Genomic DNA, 18,200 nt, shown 5'->3' with positions numbered 1-18,200 from the left:
GATCCAGGAGGTCAGGGGTCATTCTTGTAGTTAAGGAGGAGGGTGTTGACGACTTATTGGAGTGTGGCCGTGTCAGGGCTGCATACACAGTTATTGTGTTTATAAAACGTGGTAGCTTAGATATTTCCACTTGGTTCTGTGTTGTTTTCGAATGTTTGATAATGTCTCTAGGACAAACTTTCTTCCTTAGTGTCAAGTCTATCTGTTTCCATGCTTTGGGCATAAAGTGTGCACAATGTCCAGTCGCAGTAAGTGCCAGTGAGGAAGCTTGTTTCCATGGACCAGGGATTCTGATCCTTCTAGGCAAGAACCGGTACAAACAAGCATTGGCATAGCCAATAGGTCTCGCCTCTGGGACCTTAAAGGTGTTTTGCCAGAGGTGTTTGGAAGTTTGGAAAGAGATGCAATTTAACATAAAGGGATCACACACCTCATTGATACATTCAGTACCTGCAGTTTAATCAAACGAGAAGAGGGAATGTGGGAACCTCTTATAATATCTCAATCACTGGAGAAGGCACGCTTTACTGCAACTTGTGCTTGCTTTCACCTTATAAATATTTAACACATGATCCGAGGCAGTTGAATGCTAGAAGCGAGAAGTGAAGGAGAGAGAAAGAGACGGAGAGGAGAAGGGAAGGAGAGAGTGAGAGAGGAAGGGACAGAGAGGTAGGGACACAGAGGGAGGGAGGGAGAGAGGAAGGGATGTAGAGGAGAAGGGAAGGAGAGAGTGAGAGAGGTAGGGACGGAGGGAGGGAGAGGGGAAGGGCCGGAGGGAGAGTGAGTGAAAAAAAGAAAGAATGAGAAATAGCAACGAAGAGAGGGGTGAGAACGAGAAAGTAGACAAGAGTTAAAGAGAGAATAGAGAAAGCAGAAGAGAAGAAAGATGAGAGGAAGAGAGACACACATGACACACATGTAGCGCAGGTGCAAGACTATGTGAAAGAGAGAACGAGTGACCGAAAGAGAGGGAGTACGAGAGAGCGAGCAGGAAACAGGGTGAATAAGAGAGATGAACAGCTAGAAAGGGAGAGAGAGGGGCAGAGACTGTGTGGGAGAGGCAGGTAGATGTCACCGGCAGCAGAGCTGTCGCTGTCCCCTTGGGTCAGTAAGTACTCACACAGGTCGGTGTGAGGGGCGAGCCTTTCAAGCGCTATGTTACACAGTCTAACTAAATACTAACTAAACTGTTTAAGCAAAACAAATCGGACATTAAAATGAAGCGTAAATAAGAGAAACGAATGCTAATCCGAAATGCAGTTTTAGCAGGACCCCCTTGAAGCACTGACATTTTACTGTAGCGCGGACTGTGGCGCTGGTGTTTCAACCTCCTATGTACAATTTGGCATGGTCATGATCTGCACTATAGAGCAGTTTGTAGCAGTGGCGTAGTGAAACTTGAGGGTGGCCCCCCCCTGCAAAATACTTTGAGAGGCCCCCTCCGGACGCACTCGAGCTCTCAGGCCTGGGTGCCGTGCTGAGAGGGCTTCTGGCGCTTGGAGCCCCCATCCCCCGCGCTGTGGGGGCTTTGTAGCCACCATTCAGAAGTTAACATAATAGGCTGAAAACATCCCAAATACGCATTTGTATCGAACCGGCAATTCAAAGCAGTAAAGATTTCACAACTAAGTAGCAGCAGCCACAGATTAGCAATATTTTCTCTAACATCATGTTAACAAATCCATGGACATACACATACATACATACATACATTCCTAAATCCAGTGTCGCATTTGCCGTTTATACTGAAGGTAGAAGCAAAGAGGGACCCGTTTATTAAAAGTTTGTAAATGTAAAAAAACACTAAACATTTTATCAATAGGAACAGTACAGCTTTCCAGTATTTTTTTGATTCACACAAAAAAACAACAACCCAAGAGTACGCAAGCGCATCTATGATTGCAGTTTTCCATTCATACTCCTCGGAATGAGAAACTTTGGCAATGTGCACAAATTGTTCCCCATGGAGAAATCCCATCCACTACACCCAATGACATAGCGGAGGTGTTCAATCCCAACAAAGCATATCACTTTCGTGAACCAGTAGTTATGTGCTTTGCAGGATGTAAAACTGTGCACACAATAGATTAGACTACTAGCATGATTTCAAATTTGTGGGTGTTTTTGCTCGTCCTTTGGTTACTCCTAGCCATAACTTTAGACACAGTCCACAGTACGAGTAGACTCTGCAGTCCAATGTAATCTACAAAAGTAACAGTCTGCAAATCTTGAATCCGTGGATCGAGTAATTTGTGTACACAGGAAAGCAGAGATGCAGAAGGGCGAAAAAGCAAACCAAAGGCAAGAGAAAAAAGTGAAAAGAGGCTCAGAGGGGATAGAAAAACGTAGAAAAGGAGCAGATGAGAGGCAAGAGTAACAAGCAGGAAGTGGGATAAGGGATGGGGTGGCAAATGGTGAGCACTTTCGTGGCGTCTTTGATGTTCTCAGTGGCCATGCGGCTCACTGAGAACTTCAAAGCGGCCGCAAAAGTGCTCCCAGAGGTTGCAGGCTGACAAATGGTGCGCGCGCCGGGCGCACATGCACTGTACCTCATCCGCCTGCAGCCTTTGGGAGCACTTTTGAAAGCCCCTTACTTAACTCTTGCAGAGCAACGCATGCGCGTTGGCTCAGCGAGATCTAAAAAGGGACATCATTGTCTGTGATACTTGGGGCTGGTGCTCACAAAGCAGAAATACTTATTTTTAAAATTATGATCCAGTCGTCTGTAAAACGGACAGGGGCTTTAGTTTACAGACCCCCAGGCCAAAAAAAGCTAATTTTGTAAACCTTCTACTGGAACTCATTGCGCCTTATGTTCTAGGCGCAAATAATTTCATTCTCATAGCAGATTTTAATTATCATGCGGATTTATCACAGGACTTCGATACCGACCAATTGGTAACCTCACTACAGACATTAGGACTGGAGCAATTGGTAGTAGGTCCTACCCATCAGGACAGACATACCTTGGATTTACTGTTCACCAACTCCACTAAACTCAGTTGAGCGACCCCTACCTCTACTTTGGTCGGATTATCATCTGCTAAAATGTGGCTTTTATTTGGATGCTCCAATAACTAGCCAGGATAATAACTGTGCCTTAATTAGGCCCTGGCGAAAAGTCACCCCTACATCCTTTTCTACCCACTTTAATGCGTAAGCCTTACTACATACAGATAATGTAGATCAAGCAACAAAGGCCTTTGAAGAGGCCATAACTCTTGCTTTGAACACAGTAGCACCCATGTCAAGGGTCAAGACTAAAGGCAAAGTATCTCCATGGTTTACATTTGTATTAAAAACCTAGAAATTGTCCAGTAGAACTGCCGAACGGCACTGGAGGAAAACCAAAAGTACTATAGATCGAACCAAATATAAAGAAATCCACCGTACCTATTTAAATAATATTAAACAGGCTAAAAAGTCTTATTTAACAGAGAGGATTAATAATGCTGCTAATTCCAGCAAAGAGCTATATAAAATTCTGAAGGAGTTTACCACTCCTCAGGCCAACCAGCGCACCCTTCCCCCCACACAAGAATGGGTCGATAGAGTATCCTCCTTTTTTGACGAAAAGGTAAAAGCTATTTATTGATCTTTCCCCCAGGACAATGCCAACAATATTGATTTGCACTCAGCTGCGAAGAGCCAACCATTGTTGCCTCTGCTGGTTTAATTTAAAACTGTGACCTGCCAACAGGTGACAGAAGCTATTGCTAAGATCAAATCAGGCTCCACAGCTGATCCTCTTTCCCCTCGCTTTTTCATGCAATTAGCACCCCTGTGGATAACAAAATTGACAGAGATTTTTAATATGTCATTAGACCAAGCGATGGTGCAGATAAGATGGAAAACAGCTCACATCAGACCTATCCTGAAGAAGCCCATCCTAGATATCAGGGAACCAGGCAATTACCGTCCCATCTCGCTGCTGCCTTATTTCGGGAAGGCGCTTGAATCCTTGGTAAACAAACAACTTACTATCCATTTGGAAAGTCCTGGACTTCTCGGCCCATTGCAATCAGGATTCCGGTCGGCGCTGAGCACCGAAACGGCAGTAGTAGAGATGGTTGATAACAACAGCTGGCTTTGGATAAAAGAGAATCAGCTATGCTGGTTCTCTTGGACCTGTCAGCCGCCTTCGACACCATCTCCCATGACATTTTACGGCTCTGGGAGATGGGGGTCCGAGGGAAAGCTCTGGACTGGTTTAAAAACTATCTAAAGGACCGTTCTACGACTGTGCATTTAGGTTCCCTGGCCTCATGCAGCAGACCAGTAAGCATTGGAGTTCCCCAGGGGTCAATCCTGAGCCCTATGCTTTTTAATCTTTATGTAAAAACCGCTGGCCAGGATAATCAGGTCTTATGGATTCGAGATAGTGTCATATGCTGATGACACTCAGCTGTTGATCATATTTGGTCCTGACCCTACAGATACAATGATCCGGTCTAAAAACTGTCTGACCCACATTAATAGCTGGATAGGCAACAACAAATTACAGCTAAACAGCAGTAAAACCGAGATTATTCTGTTCGGCAGGGCCGAAGAGTATTGGTCTAGCAGCTGGTGGCCTCAGGCATTGGGCCCATGCCCGTCCCCAAAACAAGCAGTCTGCAACCTTGGAATAACGATTGATAACAAGCTATCCATGAAAAATCATGTCAATCTTGTGCTGGGTACTTTGTATGGAATCCTGCGGAAGCTACGTAAGATTTTTAAATGGCTACCTATTGAAGCCAGGAGCCACAAGCCGCATGGATTACGGGAATGTCTTATTAGCCTCCCTAATTGAAGACTTCTTTTCTAAACTGCAAATCTTGCAGAATACTGCGGCCAGATTGATCCTAAATCTACCTCCAAGAGCTCCCTCAGTCCCTAGTCTGAGGTTTCTCCACTGGCTTCCAGAGGTCATTTTAAAATCTTGTGCCTAACTCATAGAAGTATCTATGGCACTAGGCTTGGTTATTTATCGAACAAAACTCAAAAGATATCAGCCAAAAAGAACACTAAGGTCCAGTTCAAAATCTCTTCTTATCCCCCTACGAGTCCACACCGTACGCAATGGGGGGTCGATCTTTTTCTTTTCTTGCCCCTCATTTTTGGAACAAGCTGCTGTTTCATATTCTGTCTATTGCGGATAACCAGCGTTTCCGCAAATAACTGAAAACGTGGTTGCTTGATCAGAAATAACGGAATTGGATATGACCCTCAGTCACTGGAATCTCCGCTTGCGCCACGAGACCTACCGGTGATATGTGCGCTATATAAGATTCTCTGACTTGACAATCCCGATATGTGTGGCTGCTACTAGCAATACTAATGCATGACTGGTAAGTACAGTCTGGACATGTGTGGCAGGTACTGTAGTGACTCCTTTTTTTGTAATTAAGACCACATTCTACATATCTTTATTTGTTGCACTCTCATCTCTACAGGTGAAACTTCAAGAGTGGCTGCTTGTCCTGAAGAAAGAGGAGGTATATTTTCTGGAGTCTAAACTCAAGGAAGAGGATCAATATAAAACCATGTGGGTGAGTGGCTGCAGTGAGTGCTGTGTGTCTGTATATGTCTGTGCCCATGTCTTTGTGTGGCCTCTTAAAGTTCAAGATACACAGAGGCTGATGAGTCACCCTACAGACTGGGTTATGGTCCCCCACCAAATAAATATACTGACCGGAGTCACTGCACCTGGATATTGGGGCTGAAATCAGACAAGGGCTCGTCCTAAAAAAACATAAAATCAAGTATTACTCTTCAGACCTTAATACTCACATGTGCATGGTGTGTGTTAGAGTATGTGTGCAGTGGTGTGGCAATATCTGGCTGTGAGTATGTGAGCATGTTCACGCTTAGGTGTACGTGTCTAAGTATGTGTTCATGTATGGATGGTCCTGGAGTTATCTTTGGGAGTACATGCATGTTTGCGCGTCCCTATATCTGTCTGTTTATTCTGCATGGACTACTGCATGTGTGTGTGTCTGCATATTCATATCTAGATTTTGAGCCCGAGAGTATACAAAAAATAGATGTCCTTATCTTTATGCATACGTGTTTGAGGGTTGTGTTTGCTTTAGTCTGGATTTATTGGCTGTGAGTTTGTACCTACATATGTGAATGCTTGCCTATGGGCTTGTATATCACAAGATCTGGTGGCATTTGTGAGTGTGCAAATATGTTATGTTATGTTATGTTAAGTTGTTTTGTATAGCGCATGGCTACCCCAGCAACGGGGCGTCCCAGCTCTTACAGACATGCGTGACAGAGCGGCTGCGAGGCTGCATGTGGAGTGGGAGTATAATACCGGTCTGCACAGCACTACAGGTTAGATTGACAAAAATAGCCACGTTTTAATTAACTTGCGGAAACACTGATGATGCGTAGTGGATCGTGCTTGTAGAGGGATAGAGTTCCAAAGTAGTGGAGCCTTGTGCTTAAATGAGCGTCCTCCTGCTCTGCTCCTTCGTATCCTCGTAGTACAGGCCAGGTGGAGATCTGCAGAGCGAAGATCGCGCGTCGGGGTATAGAAGGTGCAAAGTCCCTTCAGGATATGAGGACCATGTCCGTGTAAAATTTTATGAGCTACACATAGGGTCTTAAATAGGATTCTCTGTTTTACAGGGAGCCAGTGCAACCGAACAAGAGCCCGAGATACGGAGCTGTGTTTTGGCAGGGTAAGCAGAGTGCGGGCTGCAGCATTCTGAGCCCTCTAAAGTCTTTTAATGACAGTCAGATTGGAGCCCAGAAAGAGAACGTTGCAGTAGTCCAGATGTGAGAGGAGTGAGAGGACCATGGACTGGACTATTATCTGCCGGGGTGGAGATTCAAAAAATCCAAGGATGGGTCTAAGGGCGCGAAGGCGCCCATAGCAAGTACCTGCCACTTTTTTTGCGTGGGAGTCCAAGGCCAGGTCATTGTCCAGCAAGACTCCTAGATTTTTTACTTCCTGCTTCGGGGTTGGGGACTGGCCTAGTGTGGAGGGCCACCAGTGCTCGGCCCACTTCTGTGGGTTCCGACCAACTATGAGCACCTCTGATTTGGAAGCATTAAGTTGGAAACAGTTATCAGATAGCCAGTTGGCGATGGCCATAAGATCTTCACCAAATTTAGCTTGGTCGGACTCAGCGTTGTTGGAGAAAGTAAAAATAAGCTGAGTATCATCAGCATAAAAAGTTAATTTGATATCCCGTTCTCTTGCTAGTATGGCCAGGGGTCTAACGTACACATTGAACAACGTGGGGCTGAGAGCCGAGCCCTGAGGGACCCCACAGCTGAGAGGGTGTCTGCTGGACGAGTACGGAGCGGCATGCACCTGGAAGGATCGGTCAGATAGAAATTACATGAACCAGTCCAGGGCACTGCCCCCGACTCCGATCTCCCCAAGACGTTTAAGCAGGATCCTGTGGGAGACCGCGTCGAAGGCCGGACTCAAATCTAGCAGTATAAGGGCGGAAGTGTTGCCCAGATCTTGTGCCACCCTCAGCTGTTCGGTAACTGCCTGGAGGGCCGACTCTGTACTATGATTGGCTCTAAAGCCATTTTGAGACTCGGCCAGAATATCATTTGGTTCCAAGTACCTGGTCAGGGCAGCGTTCACGTAAGATTCCGTGACCTTGGCCAAATACGGCAGCAAGGAGATAGGCCTGTAGCTATCCGGCCTTAAGGGGTCCAGGGTAGATTTTTTTAGCACAGGTACCACCTTAGCATGCTTCCAGGAGCTGGGAACCGTGGCTAATTGGAGTGATTGATTAATCAGCTCGCGACCCTCCAGCAAAAAGGAGTCACGATGAAGTCGGAACATCTCGGGTTTGACCGGGTCATCCGGAGAGCCAGACTTCACTTTAGCAGCAAGAAGCTCCAGCTCAGCCAAGGATAAAGGGGGGAAGGTTAGAAGGGAGTGAGATAAGGCGGTTGAGACTGTGGCTTAAGGGAGGGACGTAGTCAGGACATTAGAATTTAAGGTGTTGTAAATACCTTTAACCTTTCCTACGAAAAAGCAAGCTAGCTCTTCACATTGTGTGTTGGATCCTATTGCGCTTTCAGTTGCCTCAGGAGCTTTAGACAAATCCTTTATCAAGGAAAAGATGGTTTTCGAACGATTAGTACTCGAGTTGATCAAATTAGTATAGTAGATGGCTTTAGCCTTTTTTATCTGCTTATGATACAATTTGGTAGCAGATCTATAGCTGGCTTTTGCTATGGGGTCATAGGAGCATCTCCATTTGTGCTCGAGAGTTTTACATTGTTTTTTCCCAATAGCCAGTTCTTCCGAATACAACGGGTGAACCTGGTCGCGATAGTGCCTTGACAGTTTCTTGGGAATAAAATGATCCAGTGTAAGGGTGAAGATGTCCGAAACCCTGATCTTAAATAGGACACTTTCACAGTCAGCTATGTTAGCCGGGGGAAGGGTGCAGGCAAGACTCGATTTGAAAATAATAGCCAGTCCACCACCCCTCCCCTTCATCCTATTCTGGGCCCAAATGGAGTAACCTGGGGGTAGAGCTAGGGCTAAGGTAGCGCCAGACTCGTCAGTCAACCACGTCTCAGTAAGAAATAATAAGTCAGGATTATGATCCAGGAGGAGTTCAGAAATATCTTCGTGGTGTTTAACCATAGACCTGCAGTTTAAGCTAAGGATCTTAAATTTTTCAGATTTTTGTACTGTGCAACTGGGAGTCGGAGAGGTCGTAGGGGCCTCAGTGGCCTTATAACCACAATGCTTGCACCATAGGCTAAGGGTGCCCGGGTGCCATAAATGGGGCATGCAGGCGCTCTTCCTGCGAAGAGCCAATAGCTCCCCTCGCATGTATGGGGCCATTATTGTGCTAACAGGCAGAACTCCTGGTAACAGACGGGGGGCGGGCCCAAGGTCGTGAAACACCCTCCACTGCAAACGGCACTTGCCGCGTTGGAACGAGGTGCCGACCGGAAGATCAGCAGGTAGGGGCACAGAAGTTTAAAGTACACAAATCACAATTGTTAAAAACACTGGTTTAAGAACACAGGTAGAGCCGATAAACACACTTCTCCGGCAGCACTCAGCGCCTAGTAAATGTGGAGATACCTAAATAGGCACCGTCCCCGCCTCTGGCGATGTGAACACCCTCAGGGGGGCGGGCCCAAGGTCGTGAAATGCCCTCCACTGCAAACGGCACTTGCGGCAGTGGAACGAGGCCCCGACCGGAAGATCAGCAGGTAGGGGCACAGAAGTTTAAAGTACACAAATCACAATTACACACACAAATACATGTGTGCATGAGTCTGGAGTTCTACATCAGTGAGATTTTATATGCATCTGTGTGTCAGTATATATGTATTGATGTGTGTCTATGCATGCATGGACTGAAGATATCCATCTGTGAGTTTGTACAAGGTTTGTGTGTGAGTCTGCAAATCAATGTGTGCATCTGTATGAGTGTGTACCTCTGTGGATGTGGGTATGCATTGATCTGGAGTTATCTATCCATCCATCAGACTGACCAAGCCTGGTGTAAGGCCCTTCCAAACAAATGTTTAGCAATGTAATCATTCTACAGTATTGTATATACATCATCACACCACAGAACATCCAACAGAGTTCATCTAAGTGATAAAGCGAGCATGGAAGCTCCAACATTGTGTAGATGAGTTTTAGCCCAAGAATAGTTAATCCTAACCAAATGCCCTCTAATCTTAACACGTTTCAGGACATGTACCTTCCCTCTTTCAGAAAAAATACATTTCTAATTCTAGAGATTACATGGGCACAGCTGAGCATCAGCCACTGACCTTGGGCATTCTCTGTTCTGCTCAAGCCTCTTTGCAAGGTTTCCCTGGAACAGTCTCATTAATCATCAATAACTAGTGCAATTTTTTTGTTTTAATAATATTTATAGATTTTTCAGAGGTTTGTACATAGATCCTTGACAATAGTGAGTGTACATAATATCTTTCATACAGGTATATATAGAACATTGATGGGGTACAAGGATATAACAGCATAACACATACTATAGAATTGTGGTTCGTTGTCAATTATTATTATTATTATGCGTTCTTATATAGCGCTCGATTACCCGTAGGCATCTCGGCGCTTGCCTTGGGAACCCGTCCTGGCTTTTCCCTGTGAGATACCCGTACTGGGCATCCCCAAGGTGAAAGCCGGCATCCCGCCGCGGGGGGGGCCGTAGTGGAGATTAAGCAAGCTGATGCCCAGAGCTGCAGAGTGTGAACCCGTGATTCGAGTAGGCACCGAAACGAGAATTATCGAGTCCCTGGATATTTGTGCTCAAGACCCTGCCGCGTCGGGAATTGAACCCTGGTCCCGGGTCTGACCTCTGCTTCAGGGTCTACCTCCTCTAACCAGTGAGCCACACTTCTCCCAGCGGGAACTCAAGATCATATTATTTGTGCAAATATATCACCATAAGTATTGTTAACAATAACAAAAACAACTGTCCGTAATTTACCATTCATCTTTGACGATTATCTATCTTGTGCCCAGGTCTGATCATGATCAGGTGTGTTTGTGTACCTAGCGACATGAGGTTTAGGTTAAGTCTGCAGTGTGTGCGCCACAGTGTGCGACCTCCTGAGTTGGGCCTGGAGATTCCTATTACCACACATGTGCTGCACATCCACCGTACCTACATGTACTGGTCATGCACACGGAAGGTTAGTGCAAGGGTCTGGGGCTCACACCAAGCAGTACAGTAGACTGTACTCTCATCGGACACAGGAAAGAGGTCTGGTCCTAACTCATGTTCCACAAAACTGGGTATGCTGCCTCCACCACTTTAGGTGGCTAACTTAGGACACAGGAAGTAGTGTCATCTCGGTTATGAGGGCACGCTTGGTACACCTCTACAGGTCACCAAACAGGTACTCTTCTGGGCTTCAAGGAGCTATAGCATTACAGTTTTGCACAACACAGGAACACATTCCTTATTAGCACTGGTGATACAAGACACAAACCTCTACCAAGGAGTGAGCTAAGAGGTGCAACCCTCTGCCAGGACTAGTGACACAATACAAGAGCACAACACTACCAGGATTGGTGTCACATCACAGGAGCACAACGCTCTACCTGTACACTAGTGAAACATACAGTAGCACAACCCTCTACCAGCAGTGGAGACATACCCGACTCCACAAAATGTCTGACTCCAGTCATTTTTGGTGACACAAGAGAAACGCACCTCCCTCCACTGCTGAAACCTCCTATTCCTACTGGGACGAGGCGGGCCTCACCTGATAACACACAGGATCCTGCTCTAAGCTACAGTGTGACATACCTCACCTGATAACACACAAGCTCCTGCTCTAAGCCACAGTGTGACATACCTCACCTGATAACACACAGGCTCCTGCTCTAAGCTACAGTGTGACACACCTCACCTGATAACTCACAGCCTCGTATCTTAGGCTAGGACAAGATGTCTAACCAATCTCATCACTCATCTTTTACAGATATGCCTGAATTACCTTCAGAAACATTGATTTGTCTGGTAATTAATGATTTTGAACGTAAAATTCCCACATCAGTGATTCTCCTTCACACTGAATGAGCGCCATTGTAGGACACCCCCTCAGCGCCTCCTTCTGGGCAAACACATCCATTGTGCTGGCAGGACAGGGGCAGCCCACACTCCCCAAATCTTATGGCTTCCATCCAAATGGGCTGAAACGTCCTGGCCCACCTTTTACATCATCTTTTGACTTCAGCCCGTGTCTGGGTCTTTGAGTGTCTCTGCCTGCGGTGGGTCCTCTTACTTGCACTCGCTCCATGGATCGAGCGTCCCTGCCTGCGGTGGGTCCTCTTACTTGCACTCGCTCCATGCATCGAGCGTCCCTGCCTGCAGTGGGTTCTCTTCCTTGCACTCGTTCCATTGATCGAGCGTCCCTGCTTGCAGTGGGTTTTCTTCCTTGCACTCGCTCCATGGATCAAGCGTCCCTGCCTGCAGTGGGTTCTCTTCCTTGCACTCACTCCATGGATTGAGCGTTCCTGCCCTCAGTAGGTTCTCTTCCTTGCACTTGCTTCATGGATCGAGCGACTCTGCCTGCAGTGGGTTCTCTTCCTTGCACTCGCTCCATGGATCGAGCGTCCCTGCCTGCAGTGGGTTCTCTTCCTTGCACTCGCTCCATTGATCGTGTGTCCCTGCTTGCAGTGGGTTCTCTTCCATGCACTCGCTCCATGGAGCGAGCGTCCCTGCCTGCAGTGGGTTCTCTTCCTTGCACTCGCTCCATGAATCGAGCGTCTCTGCCTGCAGTGGGTTCTCTTCTTTGCACTCGCTCCATGGATCGAGCGTCTCTGCCTGCAGTGGGTTCTCTTCCTTTCACTCGCTCCATGGATCGATCTTCTCTGCAGCTTCACAAATTCTGACCTCTCTACAGTTCATGAGGTGCCTCAGGGAAGGAGGAGGGCAGGAATGTTAGAAGGACAGATGATGGTAGAAGGGAAGGTAGTAAGAGATTGCAGTTTCTAAATTAGGAAAAGCACATTAGTGGTCTGATTTTTGAAGGATCTATCAACCCCTTCACCCTCCTCCTGGACTCCGACTCTAAGGATGGCTTGTAGAAAGCTTTTTAATATCTAAACAACTTTTCTTTGCTTCTGACAGAACAAGCTAAGAACTGAGAAGAATAAAATTGAATCTGAGTTTGAAAAGCTGCGGCAGCTTTTGAAAGAAAATGAGCAAACACTGCACAGAAGACTGGAGGACATGGAGAAGAAAATCACCATGATAGAAAATGCCAATATCACCAAACTGTCCAATCAAATCACCTCTCTCAAGGCCCTGATAACGGAGATAGAAAAGAAGTCTGAGGCGCCAGCGTGGGAACTCCTGAAGGTGAGATACTGTTTGGGAAATAAAACAGAAGAAGGAAGTGACATATATTCATATTTTGTGTGCATTTTTAAATGTATGAGCGGAACACATATGAACTCCTGGCTGGGTCAATGCACAGCGACACCACGCACTCTGAGAGCCGCACACAATATACAGACATGGATAATTTACATTGTCCCACTTGATGCTGTGAGCCCAACTCAATATACAGACTGTGAAATGTACAGGGACCGGTTACAGCGTGATATACAAGTTAATAACCCATCTATATACAAAAAATTTATGCATTTTATCTATTAGGGTGAATGCAACACACCAAGCAATTGAACTTACAGTAAATAATATATGAAGACCAATGAGCAAAATGTGTTAAAAGTTCGATAGAAATGGAAAGCTTAATGAGAGACAACACCTGAGAGAATTGAAAAGAAATCACATTTCTCCATTGCTAAGAAATTTGAAAACTTTTCTGTTCTAATGCGGTTACTTTTCTCCTAATGTAGGTGGTCACCAAACCTCTTGTTTGGATGAACAGCTTTATAACTAGGAATTTGGAATAGGTAATGGCAAGCTCACTGTTTTTTTTGTCACCCCAGATAAAGATAGAGATTGCCACAGAAAACTCTTTCCTTTGAAGACTAGTGACAATTAAATATGACGGGTAACCCTTGGTTATATTAAAGAGTGTGCAAAATGAATGTCCGCAAATTGCTGCCTAGCAGCAAAAGAAATGTGATTTATGACTGTATTTTCTTGACACCCTGAACGGCAACCAAATTCCTCACCAATATGGTTTAGGGTGGGATTAGAGGTATAAATCTCCTTATTGTGGTCATGCGCTGTCACTTTAACAGTGATGCTCTGCTCAGATAGGTTGATTAGTTTACAGCCAAGAAGATTCCAGAGAAGTAGCTCCATGTAAAGGGCACTAGATGATGGTGACAGAGAACATACAGGACATCCCTCCCAGCGTGACAGAGAGCATCCTTCCCAGGGTGGAAGAGAGCATCCCTCCCAGGGTGACAGAGAGCCTCCCTCCATATCAGCCCCTTCAATCCACCAGCTCACCCCATGCTGGGATGAATTAAACCAGTAATTGGCGGGAGCGTCACACAAGCAGATCCTTTAAAAGTCCAGAACAGCACAAGAGGTGGTCACAGTTCTTTGTCCTTCCTGGACAGCTGTGATCTCATTTCCTAGATGGCTTCCACTTACACAGACTCCTCTAGTACTCCTTCTGCCTGTACCTCCTTCCCCTACAGGGCACCTTCTAGCCTCCCTTCTACTCATACCTCCCCTGCAGGGCACTCTTCCAGCCTCCCTTCTGCTCGTACCTCCTCTTGCTGGGCACTCTTCTAGTACCCCTTCCTCGTACCTCCTCCTGCGGGGCACTCTTCTAGTACCCCTTCCTCGTACCTCCTCCTGCAGGGCACTCTTCTAGTACCCCTTCCTTGTACCTCCTCCTGCGGGGCCCTCTTCTAGTACCCCTTCCTTGTACCTCCTCCTGCGGGGCACTCTTCTAGTACCCCTTCCTTGTACCTCCTCCTGCGGGGCACTCTTCTAGGACCCCTTCCTTGTACCTCCTCCTGCGGGGCACTCTTCTAGTACCCCTTCCTTGTACCTCCTCCTGCAGGGGATTTTTCTAGTACCCCTTCCTTGTACCTCCTCCTGCAGGGGATTTTTCTAGTACCCCTTCCTTGTACCTCCTCCTGCAGGACACTCTTCTAGGACCCCTTCCTTGTACCTCCTCCTGCGGGGCACTCTTCTAGGACCCCTTCCTTGTACCTCCTCCTGCGGGGCAATCTTCTAGGACCCCTTCCTTGTACCTCCTCCTGCGGGGCACTCTTCTAGGACCCCTTCCTTGTACCTCCTCCTGCGGGGCACTCTTCTAGTACCCCTTCCTTGTACCTCCTCCTGCAGGGCACTCTTTTAGTACCCCTTCCTTGTACCTCCTCCTGCAGGGCACTCTTCTAGGACCCCTTCCTTGTACCTCCTCCTGCAGGGCACTCTTCTAGGACCCCTTCCTTGTACCTCCTCCTTCGGGGCACTCTTTTAGTACCCCTTCCTTGTACCTCCTCCTGTGGGGCACTCTTCTAGTACCCCTTCCTTGTACCTCCTCCTGCAGGGCACTCTTCTAGTACCCCTTCCTTGTACCTCCTCCTGCAGGGCTCTCTTCTAGTACCCCTTCCTTGTACCTCCTCCTGCAGGGCTCTCTTCTAGTACCCCTTCCTTGTACCTCCTCCTGCAGGGCTCTCTTCTAGTACCCCTTCCTTGTACCTCTTCCTGCGGGGCACTCTTCTAGTACCCTTTCCTTGTACCTCCTCCTGCAGGGCACTCTTCTAGTACCCCTTCCTTGTACCTCCTCCTGCAGGGGATTCTTCTAGTACCCCTTCTTTTTGTACCTCCTCCTGCTGGGCGCTCTTCTAGTACCCCTTCCTTGTACCTCCTTCTGCAGGGGATTCTTCTAGTACCCCTTCCTTGTACCTCCTCCTGCAGGACACTCTTCTAGTATCCCTTCCTTGTACCTCCTCCTGCGGGGCACTCTTCTAGTACCCCTTCTTCTCGTACCTCCTCCTGCGGGGCACTCTTCTAGTACCCCTTCTTCTTGTACCTCCTCCTGCGGGGCACTCTTCTAGTATCCCTTCCTTGTACCTCCTCCTGCGGGGCACTCTTCTAGTACCCCTTCTTCTCGTACCTCCTCCTGCGGGGCACTCTTCTAGTATCCCTTCCTTGTACCTCCTCCTGCGGGGCACTCTTCTAGTACCCCTTCCTTGTACCTCCTCCTGCGGGGCACTCTTCTAGTACCCCTTCTTCTCGTACCTCCTCCTGCAGGGCACTCTTCTAGTATCCCTTCCTTGTACCTCCTCCTGCGGGGCACTCTTCTAGTACCCCTTCTTCTCGTACCTCCTCCTGTGAGGCACTCTTCTAGCCCCCCTTCCTTGTACCTCCTCCTGCAGGGTACTCTTCTAGTACCCCTTCTTCTCGTACCTCCTCCTGTGAGGCACTCTTCTAGTACCCCTCCCTTGTACCTCCTCCTGCAGGACACTCTTCTAGCCCCCCTTCCTTGTACCTCCTCCTGCAGGGCACTCTTCTAGTACTCCTTCTTGTACCTCCTCCTGCAGGGGAATCTTCTAGTACCCCTTCCTTGTACCTCCTCCTGCAGGGCACTCTTCTAGTACCTCTTCTTCTTGTACCTCCCCCTGCAGGGCATTCTTCTAGTAACGCTTCCTGACTCTTAACTACTCCTTCATGGCACTCTTAGTAATGCTTCTGTTCGTTCCTTACTCTTCTGAAGATCACTCTTCTAGTATCCGTGCTTTTCATTCTTCCTCCTGCAACGCCTGTTACCTGTAATGCTATTAGTATAATAAAACATGGCGCACCAGGATCTACAACAAGGACTTCTGGCAGATTATTCACTGTTAATGTAATAAAAAAGTGGCAGAAAACAGAGGCGGAGCACAACTCTCATAAGGGCGAGCTGCCTCTGTCTTCTTGGCACTGGTTTTACTACCTCTGAAGCCAGGGGTCATACAAGCAGTGACAGGGCTGATTTGCATATGGCCATGTCTGAACTGGGGTGGGGTGGAGTGGAGTGCAAAAAACGATGGATTTAGGCCCAGATCTCTGTACTGGGGTGAATGAATGACATTGTTCTGCATTCTGTCCATCAACTGTTGTTTTTGCATTTGTCACCCCGAGTGGGATGGGTATGCTCAGACGTGAGTCCCATGCTCTCCACACCACTGGGGTCATGCTATCCTGGCTGAAGACGGCTGATAGCCAGAAACCGAAAAAGAACTATTTTTCTGCGAGAATTGAGACTGCTTCAAGTTCCTGCAGGGAAATTTTTACTATTGTTAAGGAGTTTGTAACCCCGAAGGCCAGTGCATCACATCATGAGTTTTCTGAGCCATGGGTGATCTCGATAGCTAGTTTTTTCACTACTAAAATTAAGCGGATTCAAGACTCCTTCTCCTTCTTGGATCCTAGTGCTGTTACCATCCCGAGGGACCAGTTGATTCTGACAACTGAACCTGGACCCTTTCTCTTTGAGTTTCCATCTATTTCTGATTCAGTCTCCCAGGACCTTCTCTCTAAACTTAAGTCGGGTTCACCTTCTGACCCCTGCCCTGCTAGTTTTCTAGCTAGGGCTGCGGAGGTTCTGAATCCATTTATCAACCCCATTCTCAATTTGTCTCTGACAAGTGGTGTGGTCCCTATGGTTTGGAAACCAGCGATGGTTGTCCCACTCCTTAAAAAGTCTGGTCTTGACCCTGAGATCTTTGCCAACTATAGGCTGATTTCTCTCCTGCCTGCTCTCGCAAAGACAGTGGAAAAGCATGTTCATACTGTGCTCTCCACTTATCTTGAGACCCATAGCCTCCTGCACTCCACCCAGTCGGGCTTCCGATCCAATCTTAGCACCAAGACGGCACTTTTGGAGGTTAATGAGGCCATCAAGGAAGTGTTGGACGTGGGAGGAAGTGCCATGTTGATAATGCTAGATCTGTCGGCGGCTTTCGACACCGTCCCTCATGAGGGTCTCCTCAGCAGACTCCATGAGATCGGTCTGAGAGGGACGGTGTTGAGCTGGTTTAGATCTTATTTAGCTGGTCGCCGGCAGGTGGTCTAGGCCCCCCCATACTCAGCCGAAGTGCCGCCGCTGGAGGTCGGAGTCCCTCCAGGGTCGGTGCTTAGTCCGACTCTTTTTAATAGCTTTATGACCCCTCTGGCGGTGCTGGCGGAGTCTTTCGGGGCTCAGATCGTGTCATACATTGATGATACTCAGCTCCTTTTAACTTGTGGGAAGGGGGCTGATTTCAACGGAGAGAGCATCCGCGGGTGTCTTGAGGCTGTTTTCGACTGGTTTCAGCGAAACAGCCTCAAATGCAACCCTGAAAAATCAGAGGTGCTTTTCTTCGGGTGTCAGGCTGACCCGATTTGGCAGGATTGGTGGCCTGTGAACATGTCCCCGCCCACGTCCTCCTCTCTGGTTGCTAAGAACTTGGGGGTCAAAATTGACAACAGCTTATCGCTTAAGACCCAGATCCTTGGACTGACTGGTACTTGCTATGGTCTCCTCAAAATGTTACGCAAGTTCCTTCCCGCTTGCGCATAGGAAGAGTACTGTCCAGGCTCTTATTTGTTCTAGGCTGGACTACTCAAATGTTTTATATTTGGGTCTTCCGGACTACCTATTACAAAAACTTCAGGTGGTCCAGAACTCGGTGGCACGGGCAGTTTTTGGCCTACCTCGTCGCGCGAGAGCCTCTGACCTTTTACATTCCCTACACTGGCTCCCTATCCGTAAGCGGATTGTTTTTAAAACACTCACGCTGGCGCATAAGGCACTCCACGCTGTGG

General features: G+C 47.5%; 1 protein-coding gene across 1 annotated transcript in view; it reads left to right on the top strand.

The window, feature by feature from the left end:
• Nucleotides 1–18,200, top strand: part of LOC144754174 (E3 ubiquitin-protein ligase TRIM39-like) — a 60,005-nt gene that overhangs the window by 23,180 nt on the left and 18,625 nt on the right. The window contains exons 2-3 of the mRNA XM_078641755.1: nucleotides 5,439–5,534; nucleotides 12,603–12,833. Of these exons, the coding sequence (XP_078497881.1) occupies nucleotides 5,439–5,534; nucleotides 12,603–12,833 (327 nt within the window). The remainder of the gene's footprint in view (nucleotides 1–5,438; nucleotides 5,535–12,602; nucleotides 12,834–18,200) is intronic.

This window comes from Lissotriton helveticus, chromosome 5_1 (genome assembly GCF_964261635.1).
Source record: "Lissotriton helveticus chromosome 5_1, aLisHel1.1, whole genome shotgun sequence".
NCBI classification, from domain to species: Eukaryota; Metazoa; Chordata; class Amphibia; order Caudata; family Salamandridae; genus Lissotriton; species Lissotriton helveticus.
Note: the sequence above shows the minus strand (reverse complement) of the source record. Positions and strands in the feature narration are given on the sequence as shown.